The 22,788-nt window shown below is 62.0% G+C and overlaps 1 protein-coding gene across 5 annotated transcripts; it reads right to left on the reverse strand.

Moving 5' to 3' along the window:
* Positions 1 to 201: 201 nt before the first annotated feature.
* Kcnn1 (potassium calcium-activated channel subfamily N member 1) lies at positions 202 to 22,508 on the reverse strand. 5 transcript variants are annotated; one of them, XM_076553128.1, is made up of 10 exons: positions 22,375 to 22,508; positions 20,003 to 20,079; positions 11,758 to 12,231; positions 11,312 to 11,407; positions 9,688 to 10,106; positions 7,600 to 7,741; positions 5,911 to 6,021; positions 4,203 to 4,330; positions 2,874 to 2,943; positions 202 to 1,340 (listed from the first exon to the last, which is right to left on the reverse strand). In XM_076553128.1, the coding sequence occupies exons 3-10, from the start codon at positions 12,148 to 12,150 to the stop codon at positions 1,095 to 1,097; spliced, it is 1,605 nt and encodes a 534-aa protein (XP_076409243.1). In that variant the 5' UTR covers positions 12,151 to 12,231; positions 20,003 to 20,079; positions 22,375 to 22,508; the 3' UTR covers positions 202 to 1,094. The 5 variants fall into 5 exon arrangements, with proteins under 5 accessions (XP_076409243.1, XP_076409242.1, XP_076409246.1 ...); XM_076553127.1 differs by lacking the exon at positions 22,375 to 22,508 and adding an exon at positions 21,518 to 21,659; XM_076553131.1 differs by lacking the exons at positions 5,911 to 6,021; positions 22,375 to 22,508 and adding an exon at positions 21,518 to 21,663.
* Positions 22,509 to 22,788: the final 280 nt, after the last annotated feature.

Consider the following 22,788-nt stretch of genomic DNA (forward strand, 5'->3'; position numbering starts at 1 on the left):
CACCCGGCCTCGGCCGCAGGTCGGTCTCCGGGCGGGGAAGCCGCTGCCCTCGTCCCACCGGGCGCCCCGCTTCCTGCCCCAGCTCGTGCGCTCGCACGCAGGCCGGGGCGACCCAGGGCCCCCCCCTGCCCCGCACCCCTGCAGCGCGCCCACCGCCCGTCCTGCCCCGACCTTGGCGAGCGCGGATCTGAGGAACTGTGGTCACCATCGAGGGGCCCGGGTCACCCAGGCTTCTTTATTTCTGCCCCCCAAGTCCGCTGTGCAGCCAGGGACTCGGCGCTCCGCCCGCCCTGCTCGTTCCTCCCGGTTCCGTTGGGCCCCGCTCTTCTCCTGCAGGGCGCAGGGCGAGCCCGTGCTCCCCGGGCCCCGTGGGCAACCCCAGGAGGGGCACCGCCCCGTGGGCAACCCCAGGAGCGGCACCGCCCCGTGGGCACCCCCAGGAGCGGCACCGCCGCGGGCTCCGGGCCGGGGACCCAGGCCCGGCCCACAGCTCCGCCCACACGCGGGGCCTCCAGCGAGGGTCCCCCCAGACAACACGGGGTCCCGGCCGGCCACCCTCCCTGTCAGGGACCCCAGTGTCCCCCAAGGCCCGGAGGGCCCCTGCCGTCCTGCCAGCCCTGGCCCCCGGGGCCTCCGAGTCTGACCCTCCCACGCGCCCCTTGACCTCAGGACGGCGAGGGAATCTGTCCGCCCTCTGCTGTGTGTCTGCGGCCAAGCGGCCTCCCTGCTCGGGTCAGATCCTGAGGAAGGGGCGTCGCATGTGACAGGGACGCAGTGCCCGGCAGTGCCCACCGCCGGGGGCCCGCAGGCTGCGCCCACCCCGTCTGGGGAGACGCTCGCGCCCCCGGGCCATGGGAGCGGAAGGCGGTCGGCAGCCCCCGGGTGACCCCCGGGTTACTCCCGGGTTCCGCTGCTCCTTGCCCTCCGGGGCTGGGGACAGCCGAGGGGGCCGGCGGGACCCACGGTCCAGCCTCGGGGAGCCGATGCCAGTGCCCCCTGCTCAGCTCCTGCGAGGCCCGCAAGTGCAGAGGTCCGGAGCCAGCCGCGGGCGCACGACGCCGGGACTCAGCAGTCTGCAGCCCGGCAGGCGACGGTCACCTGCAGTCCGACCCCACGGAGGGCAGGCAGCGGCCCAGCGGGCTCCGGGTGGCTGGCGCCGGCTGGCTCGGCCCCGGCCAGGGCGGCGGCGCGGGGCAAATGGCTTGGGCGATGAGGCCGGGCAGGGCCTGCAGCGAGGCGCCCAGGGCGTCCAGGCGGCTCTCCAGCGAGGCCAGGCGCGCCTCCAGCTCCTCCTGCTGGGCCTGCAGCTCCGACACGACTTCATACGCGATGCTCTGCGCCTGCGGAGACGGAGACAGACCGAGGGGTGACGGAGGCCACCAGGGGTCACGGGGTCAAAAGGGCGGGGGGGGGGGCAGGGGCGCTTCTGTTAGAGCCGCCGGCCGGTGTGGGACCGCGGCCAGCAGGGGGCGCCCGAGGTGCGCGGTCCCGCCGCAGACGCCACACTCGCCGCCAGGGGGCGCGAACGCCGCCGCAGGGCACTGGGACCTGACAGAGTCTGACGGTGCTCAAGCCGCTCTGACCCAGCCACTGTCCTTCCGGCTGCCACATCCTGGCCCTGGCTGGACCTCACCCGTCCCCACTCTTAAGGGTACCAGGTGTGACATTTGGGGACGCCCATGGCTGCAGCCACCCCCAGATTGTTTTTTTTTTCAGTTGCTGGGACGGGGCATCACCACGGATGCATCCACCAGCCCTGGCTGTCCTGGGACTCGCTGTAGAGCCCAGACCCGCCCCAAACGTGCAGACCTCCGCCTCCCAAGCGCTGGCTTTAAAGGTTTACACGACCGGCTCGACTTTTTATTTATTTAGTTTTGGTTTTTTCGAGACGGGTTTCTCTGTGTCGCCCTGGCTGTCCTGAACCTCACTCTGTAGCCCAGGCTGGCCTCGAACTCACAGAGATCCGCCTGCCTCTGCTGGGATTGAAGGTGTGCACCGCCATGCCTGGATTGAGTTTTATTTTTATTTATTGAATGGATGTATATTTTCAGACATGGCATGCCGTCTTGCTAAATGCATAGTCCTTGAATGCAAAGCAATCATCCCGCCACACCTTCTGAGTACTAGAATAAACAATGTGAAATGAACCACCATGACCTTGACTAACATCCCTGAACTCTAGAAACTGAGGCAGGAGGACCAGGAGCTCCAAGCTGTCCTTGGCTGCAAAGTGAATTCCAGGCCATATTGGGCTACATGACACCTTGTCTCAAAAAACAAAAATTATTAAACAACTTCAGAAAATATTACTGGGTAGAACAGGGCTGTGAGGTGCAGGCCCGCCTAGAATCCCCCAGTGAGGGGCTGGGGGCGTGGTCAGGGGTGGAGCCCCCGCCTAGAATCCCCAGTGAGGGGCTGGGGGCGTGGTCAGGGGTGGAGCCCCGCCTAGAATCCCCCAGTGAGGGGCTGGGGGCGTGGTCAGGGTGGAGCCCCGCCTAGAATCCCCAATGAGGGGCTGGGGGCGTGGCCAGGGTGGAGCCCTGCCTAGGATCCCCAGTGAGGGGCTGGGGGCGTGGCCAGGGTGGAGCCCCGCCTAGGATCCCCAGTGAGGGGCTGGGGGCGTGGGCAGGGTGGAGCCCTAACAATCCTGGGCTGTACATATATATTCAGCACTGGGTCTCCATGTAGCCTAATCTGTTTCTGACCCCCTCAGTCTCTGGAGAGGCCGGGAGTCCCCGGTTTGTGGACCCGGGCCTCTGGAATATTAATCGTGAATTTAACCTGATGCGGCCTTGTGGGTTCCCAGCCCCTCTGATGGGACACTCGACCCTCGGGGTCCCCCGCCGCTCCTCCCCGTCCTGCCCAATGCTCACCTTGGCCAGGTCGGCCAGCGTGTTGGCCTGATCGTTCACCTTCCCTTGTTCAATCTTCACACTCCGCAGCCTGGGGAGGCAGGGGTGAGGGTAGGTCAGGCCCAAGGACCTGTTCACACCCCACCCGTGGGATGGACATATTCTCTGCCCACTAGGGACACACCCGTGGTGTGCCCCTCCCCATGGGCATCATGGGTCCCCAGTCTTCCAATCAGCCCGACTTACTTCTGAGCCCTGACAGGAGCCGGCAGAGCAGAGAAAAAGAAAAAGAGAGAAAAAAGCACAGTGCACTTTTAATCCCATGTAGCAACATGCTGCGTGCCCAGACACCGTCCCCGGGCGACTCCCCAGCGCCTGGCAGGGGGTCCTGGGCTACCACGCCCTAGGGACACGTCTGTACCATCACCCAGTGATTTCAGGCAGCCCTGGTGAGCTGCCCATCATTCATCCCGCGGCCTGCGAGGGGCAGGTGCCGGGTGCTTTGCCTCCCAGGGCAGCGTGTTCAGAAAATTCCCTGACAAGGAAACAGGCTGGGCAAGGGCAGCGCCACAGGATACGGACGGGACTTGATCCCTTGGCTGCTGGTCAGGCCTGGTGCCCTTTGACCCCTGGACTGCTGTTCCCCACAGAGGGCGCTGCTGTGGGTGGATTCCGCTCACTCTGTGCCACATCCTACAGCTAAATCCCCCAGAGGGCGTGACCCTGGCACCCGCTGAGCATCATAGCATCACAGGCAAAAATAAAATACAGGACAGAGGGGCGGACAGACACACAGAACACATCCACATCCAGCAGAGGGAGCCCGTGAGGACGGAGGGCCAGGGTGCAGCCTCTAGAGGACCACCAGGGCTGGATGGACTCGGACCCACCCAAGTCACGCCTGCCCTCACGGTATTTTTCCAGGACTGTTCATTTTTCGGTTTCATTTATTTGATCTCCCAGGAGCTCAAACACTAGTCGGTTGTGGGGCTCTCTTAGCCGCCCTTACTCCCCAACCTGCCTCAGCCTGGGCTTTGCACCCTCCTTGGAGTGGGCTCCCCCTCCCAGCCCTCCCCCCCCAGGCCCTAATCCAGTCTTGTTTGGCTTCAGTAACTACCGTAGCATTTGGGGAAGGGCCGCGGAGGGAGGGCGACCCACACCCGACTGCCATCCCTGAGGCACAGGTGACTCACAGGGATGTCCACCTGGACAGACCACCTCTCAGCCCCGCCCCCTTCATCTTCCGGAATCTTTTCTAACGTTCACCAACATTGCTTGGGTCAGCTGAGGGCACAGCCGCGAGGCTGAGGGCCAGGAGCGCAGGGAAGGGGCGGGGAGGGGCCGACTTACTGATGGATGGCTTGGAGGAACTTACGCTGGTGTTTCCGCACCCGGCCGTGGTCTGGCTTCCTCACCAGCCTGCTGTGTTTGTAGATGAGCCACGTCTCCCTGAGAACGTTTGCAGCGGCGTTTTTGACCTGGGGAGCAGAAGGGGACAGTTAGGGTCGTTATCAGCCGGCCGCAAACTTCTGCAAACTTCTAGAAACCTCTGGAAATCCAAGAACCACCCGTGGGGGTCCTGCACTGTGAGCCAGAGGCGTGTTTGCCCCCATCTCACGGAACTGGGGTCCGACTCTCAAATACTAGAAATGGGGATTTAGCTGCCCCGCCTACACTAGCTTCTTTTTGTTTGTTTGTGTTTGTTTTGTGTTTTGAGACAGGGTTTCTCTGTGTAGCTTTGGTGCCTGTCCTGGAACTCACTCTGTAGCCCAGGCTGGCCTCGAACTCACAGAGATCCACCTGGTTCTGCCTCCCGAGTGCTGGGATTAAGGGAGAGCGCCACCACCGCCCGGCACAGCAGTGGTTCTTAACCTGTGGGTTGTGGCCTAAGACCATCGGGAAACACAGATATTTACTTTATGATTCAATAGCAAAATTATAGTTACAAAGTACCCTCAAAAATAATTGTATGGTTGGGGGTCACCACAACATAAGGAACCGTATTAAAGGATCGCAGCATTAGGAAGATTGAGAGTCACTGTTTTACAGGGTCTCATGTAGCCCAGGCTAGCCTGAAACTCACTATGTATCTGAGGCTGGCCTTGATCGCCTGCCTCTGGCTCTTGAGCGCCGGGATGGCAGGCCCAGTCCATGTGGTGCGGGGTGGAACCCAGTGTTCTGTGAATGTAAAGCAAGCACTGTGCCAGCTGGGCTCCAGCTCCCACTCATTGTATACATGGGGAAACTGAGGCACGGATGCAAAGGGCAATGTGCAAATGCTGAAGAGTTCACGCCATGCACCTAGCAGCTGGCATAGAGCTGGTAGCACTGCGGCACTGCATCGCTGCGGCACTGCATCGCTGTGGCGCTGCATCACTGCGGTGCTGCATCACTGTGGTGCTGCATCACTGCATCACTGCTGGCACTGCGGCACTGCAGTCATGCGGTCTCCGCCAGCCGCAGGTCCTTGGGTAGTGGGGGCTGCTGGAGTCGCTGTATCTAGGGGACACTGGAGCGGTACTGCTGTCTCCACTGCATCTCACTGCACCAGGGTAGCAGGAGGATGCACGCGTTTGTTGAAGGCACCTGGACTTGAGGACGACGTCCCAGGAGGGAACAGTGGTTGCTGTCTGTGATTTGCAGAGCTGCTTTCTGAAGGGATTTTTCCCTCCCTCACATGAGTGGTCACAAGACTATCAGGCGCACTTGGAGGCCTTTTTACTGGGCACTGCAGGCCGTGTGGGGTGAGGCCTTCCTTCCCAGAACACCGAGTAGGTCAAGGGGCTTTGGCACGGGAACCCGTACACCAAACACAACCTCTGTGCACACTCAGGAAACATGCTTCTGGAGAGAGCTCAGGTCACAGAAGGGTTCCTCCCTACCGCCCGGAGCCACGGTCACAGTCCGGAGTGACTCTCCCTGAACAGGGCAGCCCACAGTGTGCCCACGAACCCCAGCACTGTGGCCACGCGGCTGGGCCTGGGGCAGCTCTGGCAGCTGCTGCGGTGACCCACAGCCAGGAGTGCTGCCCCGAGCCTGGCCTGCAGGGAGGGCTCACCCGCTTGGTGAGCTGCGTGTCCATCATGAAGTTGTGCACGTGTTTCTCGGCCTTGGTGAGCTCCAACTTCCTGGCCACCACGGCCACCACGAGGGCAGTGCAGCCTGCTCCCTGTGGGGTGAGGGCATGTCAGTCCCACCGCCAGGCACACCCTCCTCCAAGAAGCCCTCGGCCCTGGCCCTCCGCCACAGTGAAACAGGGCACTGCCAATACCCAAGGGGTGCCCTCCACCCAGGGAGGGAGGGGGCAGCTGCCGAGCCCAGGCACAGCGGGCCGAGGGCAGAGCCCGCCCTGATGTCTCATTCCTGGTCAGGTTGGTCTTTGGAGGACCCAGAAACTTCCTTTTGGGAAAAGTCATATTGACAAGGTCAAAGCAAGCTGCTAGAAAATCCTGTGGGGAATACTACAGAGTCAGGATAAAGGAAAAGGGAGGGATCGGTGCAAAGGAACACACAGCTGTGAGTTCTCTCCTAGAGGCCGGGCAGGGCAGCCTCAGATTCAAGGAGAAAGTGATGGAGGCCGGATATGAGAAAGACCGAAGTGTGAGTGTCTGTGCCCCAAAGGCAAACAGGAAGCTGGCAGCAAGCCAGGCAGTGTGGGGCAGAGGCGGAGGCAGGAGGATTGCCTGAGTCCATAGTAAGACTGTCACAGTAAGGGTGTGGCTCGAGCTGCTGGCTAGAGCTTCCTGGAGGGGTCATACTTTTTTGTTTGTTTGTTTTTTGAGACAGAACTCAGAGATCTGCCTGCCTCTGCCTCCCGAGTGCTGGGGCTAAAGGCGTGCGCCCCCAAGCCTCACAGGAGTCAAGCTGTGTCCATTAAGGGATTGTGGTTAACCACAGAACTTTCTGGAAGGGGGCTGGCCCATTAGGGAATGTACTTTTGTATTCCCTGCAGGCCTCTCTGGGATGGGAGGCTTCCGCTCCGGGTCTCCTGGCGGGCCATACTTATTTTCCCCCTTTCTCCTTCTGGAAGGAACTCGGCCAGTGACTTAGCAAAGACGCCATGAAGCCTTTTAGGGAGAAAGGGGCACACGAGCTGGGCCCGGCCAGAGCCGGCTGAGGTCTACGTGGATTAGAACTTTTTAATTTTAGTTTGATTTATTTTGAGGCAGCATCTCACAAGGTACCCATGTGGCGTGGGTCAGCCTCCTGTCCGAGCTCCCAAATGCTGGGATGGCAGGCTGTGCCGCCATGCCTGGCTGATGGTCCTATGTTTGCAAGAACTCATCACTGTGCTTCAACAGGAATGGCGGCCTGGGGGTGCAGACAGCTGGGTGGCCAGCAAACTTGTTCAGCCTGGGGGGAGCAGCACTCACCCTTAGTCCCAGCACTTGGGAGGCAGACACGGGCGGATCTCTCTGAGTCTGAGGCCAGCCAGAGTTACCGCGAGACCGTGTCTCAAACAAACAGACAAGAAAACTGTTGTGAAAACGGGAAATCCCACGTCCCAAGTGGACCACACCTACCAAAGATGAGCGCTTTTCCTTCCTGGGCTTCTAGAGTTGCTAGAGACAGACTTTTAGAGGTGCCAATGAGCCACGCAGGCTGAGATCAGATGTGGGGTCAGCTGGGGCCTCTGGGCACGGTGAGGTGGCCCCAGAACTCACTAAACAGAACCTAGCAGCACACAGAGCAGGTAAGGGGCGAGGTCCCTGTCTCCAGGGTGGGCGCAGGCAGGGGCCGCACTCACCATGATGCCGGTGAGCAGACACACGCCCTTCCCACAGTAGGTGTGAGGCACCATGTCTCCGTAGCCGATGGACAGGAAGGTGATGGAGATAAGCCACATGGCTCCCAGGAAGTTGCTGGTCACTTCCTGCTTGTCATGGTACCTGGGATTGGGGATAGACAGGGCTGGGTCATCCACGCTGCCCTGACCACGGCTTCCATCACATGCCTAGCATGGGGACTGTTCCCCTGGGTGCTCACGGACCGGGGTGGGGGCCGAGCAATAACAGCCCTGGTGCAGACTGGCATGGGGGCACCATGCTCCGCCCCCCCGTGGTCCTTCCAGCCTCTCCCTTCCCTGACACCCACGTTGTAACCCACCAAGTCTGCCCTCCCTAACCCCATGACAGTACCAAGGTGGCCGAAAGGCTCAGCCACACAGGGAAGACAAGCATTCAGGCTAGACACTAGGCAGAACTTCCCGTACCGCAGCCAGCGAGGCCTGAGGGACAGGACTGGGGGGACAGAAAGCCAGCAGGTGGCTGTAACGTGAGGAGACAGGAGAAGGGTGCTGATGGACCTGCTGTCCCCAGCCTGAGGCCTTGGTGTGTGGGGACACCGGACAGCCGAGCCCTGCAGGAAAGGCAGCCTGACATCTCACCTGCTAGAGCTGTGGAGACTGGGTACCCCACCCGGGGCTGGGATGGCAGGTAGTGGCTCTGGGGGTGGTGGTGAGGGATTTACCCACAATCCTGAGTTTTCCAGAGATCATTCTGGTTTTTTTTGTTTTTGTTTTTCGAGACAGGGTTTCTCTGTGCAGCTTTGGAGTCTATCCTAGAACTCGCTCTGTAGACCAGGCTGGCCTCCAACTCAGAGATCCTCCTGCCTCTGCCTCCTGCGTGCTGGGATTAAAGGCGTGCGCTACCCCGCCTGGCCAGAGATCATTCTGTAGTTATGTTTTTGATTTTTTTTTTCTTTTTGAGACTGGGCATCATGTAGCCCAAGCTGGCCCCAAGCTTGCTATGTAGTCAAGGATAACCTTGAACTCCTGATCTTCCTGCTTCCATCTTTCTAGTGCTGGGATGACAGGCTCTGTCTCCGTTCCAGACTGCAGCTGTGGGGGATGCTCCGTGTGACCCAGGCGTGGGGAGAGCACATGCAGGGACAGGGCTGTGGGACAGGGCTGTGGGGTCGCAGCAGGGCAAGGCGGCAGAGGCATTTAGGAGGCTGCGTGCTCCCTCTCCTGGGCTCCCTCTCCTGGGCTCCCTCTCAGAGGGGTGGCGTCAGGAGAGCCCTGAGGTCCCACTCTGATGAGCAGGTCTGGCTGACACGGACAGCAGTGGGCACATCAGACTCCCTGAGAACCAGCCTGACCCCGTGAGGACGGGAAGACAGAGTGGGCGTGGGCAGCTGAGCATGGGTCTCGCACCGAGGCCTTTCCCGACTAGGCATCGGGTGGATGGGCCTCAGCCCCCAAGGCATTCCTGTGCCAACGAGGCTGCACCTGTCCCTGGTCAGGCGGGTGGGCACCCCAGCATGTCCTACGACCCCTGAGGACCTCAGTCTCCTCCTCTATTTTCCTTCCCTCGCAGCTAATCTTAAACTCTTGGCTGATGGAGTAACAATGGTGGCGGGGGTCCCGGGGGGGGGGGGGGGAGGGGGCTGCAGGAGGAGGGGCTGGAGGTGGCTCAGATGAGGGTGGGACTCACATGTTCCCCCTGGGGTCTAGAAGGCCAGAGATAGGGCGGGAAAGTTAACATTAAACTTGAGCCTGTACTTGGTGGCCCCAGGCCCGAGTCCTCCCCAGATCCCCAGAAATAAGAGTGGGGTGTCAGCACAGCGACCAAGGGTGAGGGACAGCCCTGAGCCTGTGGCCCCTCCTGCTGGGCTGATTTCAGAGGCCAGCATGGGGTCCCTGGAGAAGGTTGGGGACACAGAGGCCCCGGGCAGGGGCAGACACAGTCCTCAGCCAGTGATGTCTACTCTGCAGGGCCACAGGACGGAGGGGGAGACGTGGCGTCAGGGTTGGGGGATGGGAAGGCTGTCTGGAGTGAGGGGGGGACTTGGGGTCTGGGTTCAAGGAGGAGGCCCGCGGTCAGTCACCTCTCACCTCTCACACACGCGCACTGTCCAGGCGGCGACAATCCAGGAGGAGATGCTGAAGACCAACAGTACGGTGCCGGGGCAGATGGTCATGAGCGTCTTGGTGACGAAGCGCGTGTTGAAGGTGACGCGGTTGAGGGCCCCGATGCTGCGGCTGGACGCGTCCGTGAAGATGCGACTGTGCAGAAGCATGACGCGAGCCAGCAGGTAGAGGCGCAGGAACATGGGGATGGACAGGAGCACGTCCAGGTCGGCCTCAGCAGCCGACGGCACCAGCGAGAAGGCCAGCCGCGCTGTCCACGTGAAGCGGTAGTGGCCGGGCACCGGGTGGATGGCGCACACGGCCAGCTCCAGCGAGATCAAGGACACACGCTCCCACGTCATGGCGATGCGCCAGTCGTCAGCACCATTGTCCACCAGGAACAGCTGCAGGAAGGGATGGCGGGGTGGGTCCCGTGAGCATGGGGCCCCCCTCAGTGGGCGAGCTGGCCTAGGCCTCAGCCTCACCCAGCTCAGGATTTTGGACAAAGGTTTTTTGTTTGTGTATTTTTGAGAGAGGGTCTCATGTAGCCCAGGCTGGATCTGAACGCCTATGCAGCCAAGGATGCCCCTGAAGTCCTGATCCTCACACATCAGTCTGCCAAATGCTGGGGTGACGGGTGCGGAACGCCCCGTCTGGCTCGCCTGTTTGGCCATCTGGAGTCAGGGTCTTAACCTGGGCTGGCCTTGGACCATCAGCAATCCTCCTGCCTCAGCCCCCAAAGCGCTAGGATGATGGGGCACGAGCCATGCAGCACGCTTGGTTTCTGAGTTCCCGTCCTAACTGAAAGCTGGTGCTCACTGGCAAGCCTGAGGACCCGGGTTCAAGTCCCGGAACCCAAAGAAATGACGGCCACTGTGCACACACGCACAGTGAAAGGGAAGAGGAGGGAGGCGGGCGCGGTGGAGTGCTGGCCTCGGTGCCCCGGTCTGACCACGGTCTGAGCACGGTACCACGGAGAATGCCCTTTACAACCTCAGTCCCATCTTGCCCTGACCCCGTCTGCTGCAGCGGCGAGGGCAGCCCCCAGGCAGCCTCTCTGCAGTCCTGAGGGGATCTGCCCCACACTGCTGGGTGCTGTACGGACCCTGGGGAGGGAAGGTGGAGCTGTGTGGGGACCGTGGAGGGCAGGCTGGTGGGTGCAGCCGGGTGATGCCTCCTCCGCTGCCCGCAGGCCAACCGGGAACGCTCACCCTGACTCCCCCGCCCTGCGCCCAGACTCTGTTCATCTTAGCGCTCTCCCTGTTCTGGAACCTTCTCAGCAAGGCAGAGCTACACCCGTGGCTTCGGGTCTCCCTCAGCCTGCACCCCTGTACCTGGGGTCGGAGCCTGCGGGGGGATGCAGGCTGCTTGGGCGTCACCCAGCGTCAACGGGGCGACTGGAGGGACCACAGGTCTCAGCGGAGCGCACGCTGTCACCCCAGACGGTGACAGGAAAATCAGGAGTTTCCAGCCTGGGCTATTTGAGACCCTGACTCAAAACACAGCAAACAACGCCCCGGAAAACAGACAGGTGTGGGAATGGGGGGTCGAGGGTGGGGCGCTATCCCAGAGGCCCGCCCTGTGCCGGGCCCTGCCTCCCTGTACCAACCTGGATCTCTCGGGCGTGGTAGAGGATGACAAGGCCGAGCAAGATGAGGGTGGACAGGCTGATCAGGCATTTCAGGGCGAATGAGTACAGTGACTCCTGCACCGAGAGAGGACGCTGCGGACTGCATGGCACCCACGCAGGCACCGCCACCCACGCACCGCCACCCACGCACCGCCACCCAGGCACCCGCCAAGTGCTGCCCAGATGGGGTCTGTCCCTGTGGCTTCCTGCTCCTCCAGGCTCGCTGTCCCCAGAGCTCCTCGGGGGCCACCTAAGGGACTTGGCAGTGGCCAGAGACCCGCCCAGTGTCACACACCCCTGCAGCCCCTGGCGACTTGTGCGTGCAGCCACACCAGCATCTCCCTCCTGCATCCCTCGTCCTTGCTCGTGGGGCCCAGCTAAGGCCCCCAACCCCGGGCTGAGCAGATGTGGGGGACAGGGCCTACCTTGGTGTACACACCCCAGGACAGCTCTGTTTCTGTCACCATGACGACAATCCCAAACATGCCAAAGATGAGGGCGTAGTCACTGAGACGTCTCCGCTTCTCAAACAGGGCCCTGCGGTGGCCCAGGCGGTGGCTGACCGTCGGGGGCTTCCCAGAGCCCGGCCGGGTCTCCTCGTCTTCCTCTTCCTCCTCTTCCTCCTGCTCCTGCAGATGGCCCCTGGGGCCACCAGGTGACATTCGAGCAGGCTGGCCCTTGGCCACCATCTGCAGGCCTGGGCCTTGGGCGGGCTGCGGGGGGCGGCCTGCCTCCGGGTCCACCGGCTCCCAGCCCAGGAATCCAGGCCCGCTGCCCAGGGGCCGCCCCACGCTGCCATTGTGGCTGCGGCTACTCATGGCCACCGGCCTCCCCGGGCTGGACTTGTGGCCGGCCTGTGGGGGCCCGGCATGGCTCAGTAGCGGGGCTCCCAAACAGACCTGCGGAGACAGAAGACAGTGAACGTCACCACGCTCATTCCAGACCATCCCGAGGCCCAGGAGAATCCAGAACACACTGCATCTGCAAAGGGCTGAGGTCAGTGAGGCCTTCTGTGGTCCCGGGTACCCCAGCCCCTCAGACACCAGCATGTCCTGTCTGCACCCTGTCCAAGCGGCTGCAGGTGAGGTGGTGGCCTGTGCGTCCGAAAGTCCGGTGTCCGAAAGTCCAGTGCACACCACTCTCCCCGCCACGCGGATGAAGAAGCAGTTTGGGGCTGTGACTCAGCTGCCCAACACACGTGCCAAGCGCAGCCCGGGAGGTGCCACGCTGGGTCCCTGCCTCCTCCTGGACGCAGGCTCCTCAGAGGGCACAGGGAATTCACCTGCGCGACCAGCCCCGGACTCACTGCATTTGAGCCTCCAGTTAGGACCGTCTGTGGGCCCAGCACAGGGCAAACCCTGCTCCCACTTCATGAAGAGAATCAAGCTGGGGCGGGGGGGGGGGGGGGGGGGAGGGCCAGCCTGGTCCTGGCGGGCTGTGAGCTGGGGACACCAGGCCGGTGACTAACCAGTGCCCTTCCCTCACCTGGCCCGAAACACCAGCTCTGCCATTTCTTCCTCTTCGCTCTCCCCCGTCCCTCTGTGATTTCATTTATTCATTTACTTTAAAAACAGGCTCGACAGCCCAGGATGGCCTTGGGCACACGCCAGGCGCCGGGGTGGCAGGCGCGAGCCGCTGTGCCGGGTTCGGACACAGACCCCACCTAAGCAGCTGGGGAGGCTGAGGCAGGACGCTCTGGACCTCAAGGACAGCCTGTGCTACCTGACCTGGAGGCCAGCCTGTGCTACACGAGACCGGCTCAAAACAAAATACAACAAAATCGGACCGACAGGCGCCCCTTGCAGGGAGTCTCAAGGAGGGGCCCACCTCCCGCACCCCGCACCCCGCACCCCGCACAGGAACCACAGTGAGAACGAGGAAAATCCCCGGAACACTAGACTGCGGGGTGGCCTCCCCGGCAGCCGGAGGACGGGCGAGGCGAGGAAGGACCCCAGGTCCCTCCCCAGCAGGCCCACTGGCTGCTCGGGGTGACCCGCTCCGCTTGCCCTTTGCCCATCGGCTGCCAGGGAGCTTACTGGGCCCAGGCTGGCAGCCCAGGCGCCGTCACTGAGCCCCCGACCCCGGTTCGGAGCGGCCCGCGAGCACGTGCTCAGGCCACCGGCTGTGCCGTACCCACTCTGTGCACGGACTTCGTGGACTCAGCGTCCCCCACTCGCAACCTTGCCTCACCAGGGGACGCGCGCACCCGCTCTCCCGCGTCCCTGGCCCTGACCCCGCGGCGACAGCGCCCGCAGCGGCGTCCCCAGCCGCGGGGCCCGGGGGCTCGCGGCCGCCGACCTCCCGTGCCCTGGCGCCGGTACCTGCGGGCGACGGCGGGGACCTGGACCAGCGCGTCCCCGCCGCGGCCGGCCGGGGTGGGGGGGAAGCGCCCGCCCCCGGCGAGCGGCGCCTCGGATTGGCTGAGCGCGGCAGGCCCCGCCCCCGTGACCCCGCAGGCCCCGCCCACGCTTAAAGCTCCCTCCGGGCGCCGGGCAGGACCGGGAACCCAGGGGACCGGCGGCGGCGCGCGGGGTCCGGCGCCCCGGAGGCCCCGCCGCTGGCGCACACAGGCCGCCCCGAACCCCAGCCTGGCGGGCAGGAAGGGCGCCAGGGACCCGGAGCCGTCGGGGCTGGGCCCCACCCCTGCGGCCTCCCACCGCCCGCCAGCCCTGCTGCGCTCCCACGTGCAGGTTTTGTTTTGAATTGGGGTCTCAGGGAGCCCAGGCTGGCCTCGAACTCACCGTGCAGCCCGGGCTGCCCAGAACTCACCAGCTAGCCCAGGTTAGCTTTAAGTGGCCTTGCAGCCAAGGATGACCCAGCCCCTCCCCTCCGCACCCCTGCGAGCCGGCGGGGACGGGCTTGGCCGCCCCACGCAGCTGGCCCGCGCTTTTGTGCTCTTGTGTTTTTCCACAGCGTCCCACTCCGCAGCCAAGGCTGATCCCGAGCTCACTCGCTGAGATCCTCCTGCCTCGGCCTTCTCGCTAGGGTGCTGCGGTGTCAGGTGTTTCCCAAGACTCCGTGAGGACCGGGGGGGGGGGGGGGGGGCGGCCCGTCCTCCCCCTGCCCCCCCAAGCCACTGCTGACGGCTGAGGAGGCTCCGGCCTGGCCCGGGCAAAGCTTCCCTCCAGGCCTGTCGGCTCCCCAGGCAGGGCTGTGGGGTCGGGGTGGGGCGGAGGCAGGGGGCAGGGGTGGGGGAGGGGAGGAGAGGGAGGGGTGGGAGGGGAGGGGGGAGGAGAGCAGGGAGGGGTGGGAGGGGGAGGGCCCCGCAGGTCTGTGGCCCGGAGCTGGTGGCCGCGCTGGGCCACGGCACCGACACCCACAGCTCAGATCCAGGCCCAGCCGCTTCTTCCTATGGCAGCCGCAGTGAGAGTCCAGTCCAGGGTGGCGGCCACATCCGCACTCCCCACACTCGGCCCAGACAGGGCTAGCCTGGGGTGACAGGGCTAGCCTGGGGTGACAGGCCTTGGCGACCCTGCTGCGGCCTCCAGCGCCTGGACCTCCTGCCCCGGGCCACCTCGCCCTCGTGGTCAGGGCCCCGCTCACCGACTGCAGCGGCTGGGCCCACCCAGCAATCTTTGTCTTTGTCCTGGAGAACGGGTCTCATGTCGCCGCTGAGGCTGAGGGTGACCTTGAACTTCCGACCCTCCCGTCTCTACCTCTTGGGCTGGGGTGACAGGCACGTGCTCAAGCCCCATTTGAGCAATGGCGGAACTAGGGATTCACAAACACCAGGGACGGCCTCCACCAACCGAGCTATAAGCACTCCACCAACCGAGCTACAAGCACTCCACCAACCGAGCTATAAGCACTCCACCAACCGAGCTATAAGCACTCTACCAACCGAGCTATAAGCACTCCACCAACCGAGCTATAAGCACTCCACCAACCGAGCTATAAGCACTCCACCAACCGAGCTATAAGCACTCTACCAACCGAGCTATAAGCACTCTGTCAACTGAGCTATAAGCACTCTGTCAACTGAGCTATAAGCACTGTCAACTGAGCTATAAGCACTCCACCAACCGAGCTATAAGCACTCCACCAACCGAGCTATAAGCACTCTGTCAACTGAGCTATAAGCACTCCACAAACCGAGCTATAAGCACTCCACCAACCGAGCTATAAGCACTCCACCAACCGAGCTATAAGCACTCCACCAACCGAGCTATAAGCACTCCACCAACCGAGCTATAAGCACTCCACCCACCGAGCCACATCTCAGCCTCTCCGATGGACACTGACAAGCTACCTGCGGTCCCGGGGGCTGGGGTGACGCCCTTGCTCGCCTCCCGGAGCCTTGGCCCTCACTGCCCACCCAGCTCTCCTTCCGTCCCCCTGGTGCCCAGGGCCGATGCGGCTCCCACGCTGACCGCGCTCACGTGGACTCCCACGAGGACTTCGCTGACTCAGCAGCCTGGCCACACGCACTTCTGCTCCACCTCCCCCAGCTAAGCCACGCACGCTCTGAAATCAGCCGGTCCGGAGGCTCGCGCCTGTCACCGCAGGGTGGGAAGGGAAGGCCGGCAGGAGGGGAGAAGCACACCACGGGGGAGAAGCACACCACAGGGGAGAAGCACACCACAGGGGAGAAGCACACCACAGGGGAGAAGCACATCACAGGGGAGAAGCACACCACAGGGGGGAGAAGCACATCACAGGGGGGAGAAGCACACCACAGGGGAGAAGCACATCACAGGGGAGAAGCACACCACAGGAAGGGAGAAGCACACCACAGGGGAGAAGCACATCACAGGGGAGAGAAGCACACCACAGGGGAGAAGCACACCACAGGGGGAGAAGCACACCACAGGGGAGAAGCACACCACAGGGGGGAGAAGCACACCACAGGGTAGAAGCACATCACAGGGGAGAAGCACATCACAGGGGAGAAGCACATCACAGGAGGGGAGAAGCACATCACAGGAGGGAGAAGCACATCACAGGAGGGGAGAAGCACATCACAGGGGAGAAGCACATCACAGGAGGGAGAAGCACACCACAGGGGAGAAGCACATCACAGGAGGGAGAAGCACATCACAGGGGAGAAGCACATCACAGGAGGGGAGAAGCACACCACAGGGGAGAAGCACACCACGGGGGAGAAGCACACCACAGGGGAGAAGCACACCACAGGGGAGAAGCACACCACAGGGGAGAAGCACATCACAGGAGGGGAGAAGCACATCACAGGGGGAGAAGCACACCACGGGGGAGAAGCACACCACAGGGGAGAAGCACACCACAGGGGAGAAGCACACCACAGGGGAGAAGCACATCACAGGGGGGAGAAGCACATCACAGGGGAGAAGCACATCACAGGGGAGAAGCACATCACAGGAGAGAAGCACATCACGGGGGAGAAGCACATCACGGGGGAGAAGCACACCACGGGGGAGAAGCACATCACGGGGGAGAAGCACATCACGGGGGAGAAGCACACCACAGGAGGGAGAAGCACACCACAGGGGAGAAGCACATCACAGGGGAGAAGCACATCACAGGAGGGAGAAGCACATCACAGGGGAGAAGCACATCACAGGGGAGAAGCACACCACAGGGGAGAAGCACACCACAGGGGGAGAAGCACATCACAGGGGAGAAGCACATCACAGGGGGAGAAGCACATCACAGGGGAGAAGCACATCACAGGGGAGAAGCACATCACAGGGGAGAAGCACATCACAGGAGGGAGAAGCACATCACAGGGGAGAAGCACATCACAGGGGGGAGAGAAGCACACCACAGGGGAGAAGCACACCACAGGGAGGAGAGAAGCACATCACAGGGGAGAAGCACACCACAGGGGAGAAGCACACCACAGGGAGGAGAGAAGCACACCACAGGGGAGAAGCACACCACAGGGGAGAAGCACACCACAGGGGAGAAGCACATCACAGGGGAGAAGCACACCACAGGGGAGAAGCACACCGCGGGGAGCTGATTCAGGGTATCTGGGGCTCCGAGGTCTGGAGTCACCCATCAGCGCGCCAGGCCCTCCTGCATACAGAGCTTGTACTCTCGGGACAGCGCAGACCGGGACACGCCCGACCTCAGTGGGGAGAACCAGCCTGGGGAGGGACAGGGGGCCCTGGGAAGGGACAGGGGGCCCTGGGAAGGGACAGGAGGCCCTGGGAAGGGACAGGAGGCCCTGGGAGGCCCGCACTCCCGGCCGCTCCAGGAAGGACCCCCCCCCAGCAGTGAGCAAAGCGTGGCCATCAGGCTCGGGGCCGCTGAAGTCCCCGCCCCTCACCCCGCATGCACAGGTCTCCCTTTGGCCCCACCTCAGTGCCGGGCCACCGACGGCTTCCCGCAGGCGCAGCTCTGGACATCGGGTCACCCAGAGGCCCAGCTACAGCTTCAGCAACCCGTGCAGACCCGCATTTCTGCCCCCAACCTCCGGTGTGGCCTGTCTCAGAACCGGCCCTGATGTTTGTAAGGTCGCCGTCTGCACCGTGCACAGTGCCGCCGTGGACCTCACATGGCAGCTCTGTCTGCTGACTGACAAGAGTGTGCCAGGCCGGCTCAGGGCTGACCTTAGGCGTCAGTCAGGAACGGAGGCTGAGGGGGGCGGCAGGCTGTGCGCCACTGAGCAGGTCCCCGACCTCTCTGAACCGGCTTCCACGCCCGCGGAGAGGACAGAGCGAGCGTCCCGGAGTTTGCTGGCATCTTAGGGCACCGAGGCTGCTCCAGGCCGTTCCCTAAACCGCAGGAGTTTCGCCATTGTTTTTGTAGGTCTTTAAATTTTTTATTTTGCTTTTCCTTTGTTTTCCCTTTTGTTTGATTGTTTTTTTTTTGTTTGTTTGTTTGTTTGTTTTGAAACAGGATCTCAGCCGGGCAGTGGCGGCACACGCCTTTAATCCTAGCACTCGGGAGGCAGAGGCAGGCGGATCTCTGTGAGTTCGAGGCCAGCCTGGTCTACAGAGTGAGATCCAGGAAAGGCGCAAAGCTACACAGAGAAACCCTGTCTCGAAAAACCGAAGAAGAAGAAGAAGAAGAAGAAGAAGAAGAAGAAGAAGAAGAAGAAGAAGAAGAAGAAGAAGAAGAAGAAGAAGAAGAAGAAGAAGAAGAAGAAGAAGAAGAAGAAGAAGAAGAAGAAGAAGAAGAAGAAGAAGAATCTCACCATGTAGCCCTGGCTGTCCTGGAATTCACTTTGTAGCCCAGGCTGGCCTCGAACTCAGAGAGATCTGCCTGCTCCTGCCTCCTGAGTACTGGGATTAAAGGTGTGTGCCACCACTGCCCAGCCCTTGCTTTCATGTTTCAAGACAGGGTCTTAGATAGTCCAGGCTGGCCTGAACTTCACTATGTAGCCAAGGATAACCTTCAACCTCAGATCTTCTCCCATGTGACTAGTTTTTGCAGTCTGGAAATGGAAGCCAGGGTTTGGTGTAGACCAGGCAAGAGCATTACCAAGTGAGCAGCAGCCCCAGACCTTTTAAAATATCTAATTGAGAGGGTTGATGGCCACAGGGCACCTCGCCAGCAGCTGCGACTCCAATTCCAGGGGATCCAACACCCTCTTCTGGCCTCCGAGGACAGCACTACATGTGATGCACAGGTATGCATGCACAGCATGCTCATAAAAAGAAAGAAACTCTTGACGTTTTGTTGTTGATTTTCAAGACAGGATTTCTCTGTGTAGCCCTGGCACCTTTCCTGGAGCTCACTCTGTAGCCCAGGCTGGCCTCGAACTCACAGAGATCCGCCTGCCTCTGCCTCCCGAGTGCTGGGATTAAAGGCGTGCGCCACCGAGCCTAAAGTGTTTTGTTTTTTTTTTTTTTTTTTAATTAAGGACTAGCAAGATGTCTCAGCAAGAGCACCCGCTGCTCCCCCAGGGTCCCCAGCACCCACATCGAGAGGCGTACCTCCCATCATGCCACCTGCACCAACAGACACACGGACGCTCACACAGACACACGGACGCTCACACAGACATATGCTTTAAAAGAGTCAAAATTAATTCTTTAAAATGTTTTAATTGAATTTCAGTTGTGGGGTGTGTGTGTGTGTTGTTTATAGGGACAAGGTTCATGTCACCCTGGTCTCAAACTCACTAGAGTCAGGGCTAGCCTCAGACTTTGGCGCCTTCAGTATCCAACTGCCCAGTGCTGGGACTTCCCGCCAGCAGAAAGGGCCCAGCCTGCTGGCTGTATTTATTGTGTGTGTGTGTGGGTGTCTCTGTGTGTTTGTGTCTCTCTCTGCCTGTGTGTGGGGTGTCTCTGAGTAGGCCAGAGTGTCAGGTGTCTGTCGATCACTCTCAGCTTTATTCCCTTGAGGCAAGGTCTCTCACTGAGCCTGGAGCTGGGCTGGTAGCCAGCAGCGAGCCCTGCCGTCCTCCTGGTTACACACTGCTCTTCCGTGTGTGCTGCGGATCCACACTCCGGCCCCAGCTCTCTCTCTCTCTCTCTCTCTCTCTCTCTCTCTCTCTCTCTCTCTCTCTCTCTCTCTCTCTCTCTCACCACTTAGCTGCCTCCGGTCTGCCTTTCTTTTCTGTTGCTGTTTTTGAGACAAAGTATCAATCCGTAGCCCAGGCTGGTCTCCCACCTAAAATCCCAAGGGCTAGAATGAAAGGCCGCAACCATAGACCTGGCAATTATCAACTTTCCTACCCCCAAAGGTGACCAGGACTAGGAAATTCACCCTGGGGGTCAAGGGGCTCCGGAAGCCACTCACCTGAGGCCCGTGTTCTTCAGTCCCTCCAAGTTGCCCCTCAGCAGTGGAATTCCTCCTGTGACTTTCCTTCTCTGCACCTGTAAGGATCAGACGTGGGTACCAGATGGGACAGGACCACAGCATTCCTTCTGTGTTTTGTTTTTCGAGACAGGGTTTCTCTGTGTAGCTCTGGCTGTCCTGGAACTCACTCTGTAGCCCAGGTTGGCCTCGAACTCACAGAGGTCCACCTGCCTCTGCCTCCCGAGTGCTGGGATTAGAGGTGTGCGCCATCCAGCTCAAGATCTATTGATCCCTCAGCGTGGAGACCCCCAGCTTGAGCCCAGCCTTTGACGCGGGAAGATCTCAGGTTCCAAAACAGCCTGAGCGGCCAAGTAAGATATCGTATTTAATAAGCCAAAGAAACAAACAAACAAAAAATCAAAACAAAAAACCCAAGTTGGACAAGGTGGCCCAGGCTTTTAATCCCAGCACTCAGGGTGCAGAGAAAGGCCAACCTTTGAGTTCAAAGCCAGCCAGGGCTTTGTTGATGAGACTTTCTTCCAAAATATGATGAGATGCTTCATTTGTCAATGACGCCTTGGGGGTCCTCAGAGCTCCCCCAGGCCCATGACAGAGGCCTCACCCCTGAGACGCGGGCCCTGCATACTGCCTGTTCCCAGCAACCCTTTCCCTACACCTCCTGGTCCCCCCTCCTGGTCCCCCGTCCTTCGGTGCTGTGAACTTGAACGTGACACGTCTCTTCCTAGGACGTGGGCAAGGGGCAGTGGCCATGGCGACATGGGGGGCAGTGGCCACGGGGTAGGTGGCTCAGGTTTCAGTTCCTTGGAGCTGAGGGTGGCTGGAGAGGGCAGGGGCTGCCAAGGTCACTCTGCCCGCCCCTCTAGACACCTGCCCCTGGGCTTTTCTCCCCTAGGTTTCCGGCAGCCTCCAAGCTCCTTCGCAGCCAGGTCTCTCGTGAGCCCTGGGGACCCTAACTTAATCCCCCTAATTGCTAGGAACCAGGTTGAGGGGCCTCACACCCCACGCTCAGGGATAAAGCAGGATGGGAACAACCCAGCTAGGACCCCATCCGTGGGAACTAGGCTCGTGACTGCTCTGCCCCCCCCCCCCTTGCTGGGTGACCTTGGGTGAATACTAACCCTCTCCGGACCTCCCAGCTACCCACCTCAGGGGGCTGACTCCGAGAAAGTGAGAGGAAAACCCTGTGGGTCATCTCGGAGGCTCCCACCCGCCACAGCTGGGGAATCCCCACCGAACGTGGGAACCCCTGCCCGAGGAAGGGGCTACGGGGGACCTCGAGGACTGCCACGCTGGGTGAGTCCCCAGCTCCCCAGCCTCACCCTGGAGCTCAGCCCCTTTCCTCAGGGACTCAGGATTTGTTCTGGGGCAATCTCAGCTCCCGGTGGTCTGGGGAAACGAAGGGACACCCCGTGGTTCCCGCAGGTCTCCGGTGAAGAGACGCCCCCACCTCATCACCCTGTCATCCCGCTCCCCCCATTTCGGTCTGTAACTCACCAGCAGTCTCCGGCCTCAGCTGCTGGAGCCCCTGCGTCCCGGCCCAAGAGCAAAACCAAGTGCACAGGCGGCCAGGCAAGGGCGTGAGAACCGAGGTGTGCGCGCCGCCGCAGCGCGGACCCCTGCCCCGGCCGCTGGGGACGGTCAGGTATCCCCCCGGCTCCCAGCGCGAAGACAGCGACACTCCAAGGGCTGGGGCCACCTCGGTGGCCGCTGGCTTCAAGCGCTCAGTTTGCAGACGGGGGAAACTGAGGCTACGACAGGGACAGGGAATCCCGGCCCCTCACCCCAGCAGCGTGGCCTCCCCCAGGGGACTGCGCTTCAGGAGAAGCTGAGCCCGGGAGGCCGCCGGGGACCGAGTCCGGGCCGGGGAGGGTCAAGGGGAGGGACGCCCGGAGACTCCCGCAGCCGGTGACGCGGCCCGGGCTGGAAGGTCCTAGTTAGGAGGGGAGGGGGTCTGAGTGACCGGAGAGGCAGGAGAGAAAACTTCTCGGTTCCCGTGTCTGACTGGGAGGCGCCGCCCACGCAGCTGGGGTCCCCCCTGCGCCCCTAACGGCGGAGGCCGGGGTGGCGGGACCGTGAAGGTCAAACCACCCAGACAGAACAATGCGCCTCCTGGGGTCTGGAGTGCTCAAGGCGCCGGCAAGCAGAGCCTGGGCTGGGGAGAGGCCAGAGACCCCTCTGGTGATCTTGACCAGACCCAAGCCTCAGTTTCCCCAGCCCTCCTCCGGGGTGGCTGTCAAGACTGAGATGTGGGCCGCTAGCTGTGCCTCGCTTTGTCTTCTCGGTGTCGTCCCCCCCCCGCTCCCGCCCCCCGTAGCCCCTCCCTCCAGCCACACCCTTGCGCACCCACCCACCTTCTGCCGCGCGCTGAGGCAGGGGTATTTCCTCCTGGGAGCGCGGAGGCCTCTAAGAGGCTCCATCAGTTCTCCTTGTTGTTGTTATTTTGGTGTTTGCGTTTTTTCCTCCCCCTTTCTTCCATTTGTTCTAAAAATAGCCGGCCCCCCGGCCGCCGGCCCCCAGCCCCGCAGCACGTCGTGAGCTGCGCCGCGCTCCCGCGGTGGCCGGGGATTCCGCGGGCGGGCGGGGCTGGGATGCGCCGGCGACACGCGCGGGCCGTGAGCGCCCCTCCCGCCGCGGAGCCGCGGGAAGGCCGGGAGAGGACAGGAGGGGGACTTCGGGGTCCGCAGGACGGGGCTCGGGAGCGCCGCGCCGCCCCGACACCTCCCTGCGCGCCGCCCCGATGCAGAAAGTCGGGAAGCGGTGGGGAC

The sequence above is a fragment of the Peromyscus maniculatus genome, chromosome 17, assembly GCF_049852395.1.
Source record: "Peromyscus maniculatus bairdii isolate BWxNUB_F1_BW_parent chromosome 17, HU_Pman_BW_mat_3.1, whole genome shotgun sequence".
NCBI lineage: Eukaryota > Metazoa > Chordata > Mammalia > Rodentia > Cricetidae > Peromyscus > Peromyscus maniculatus.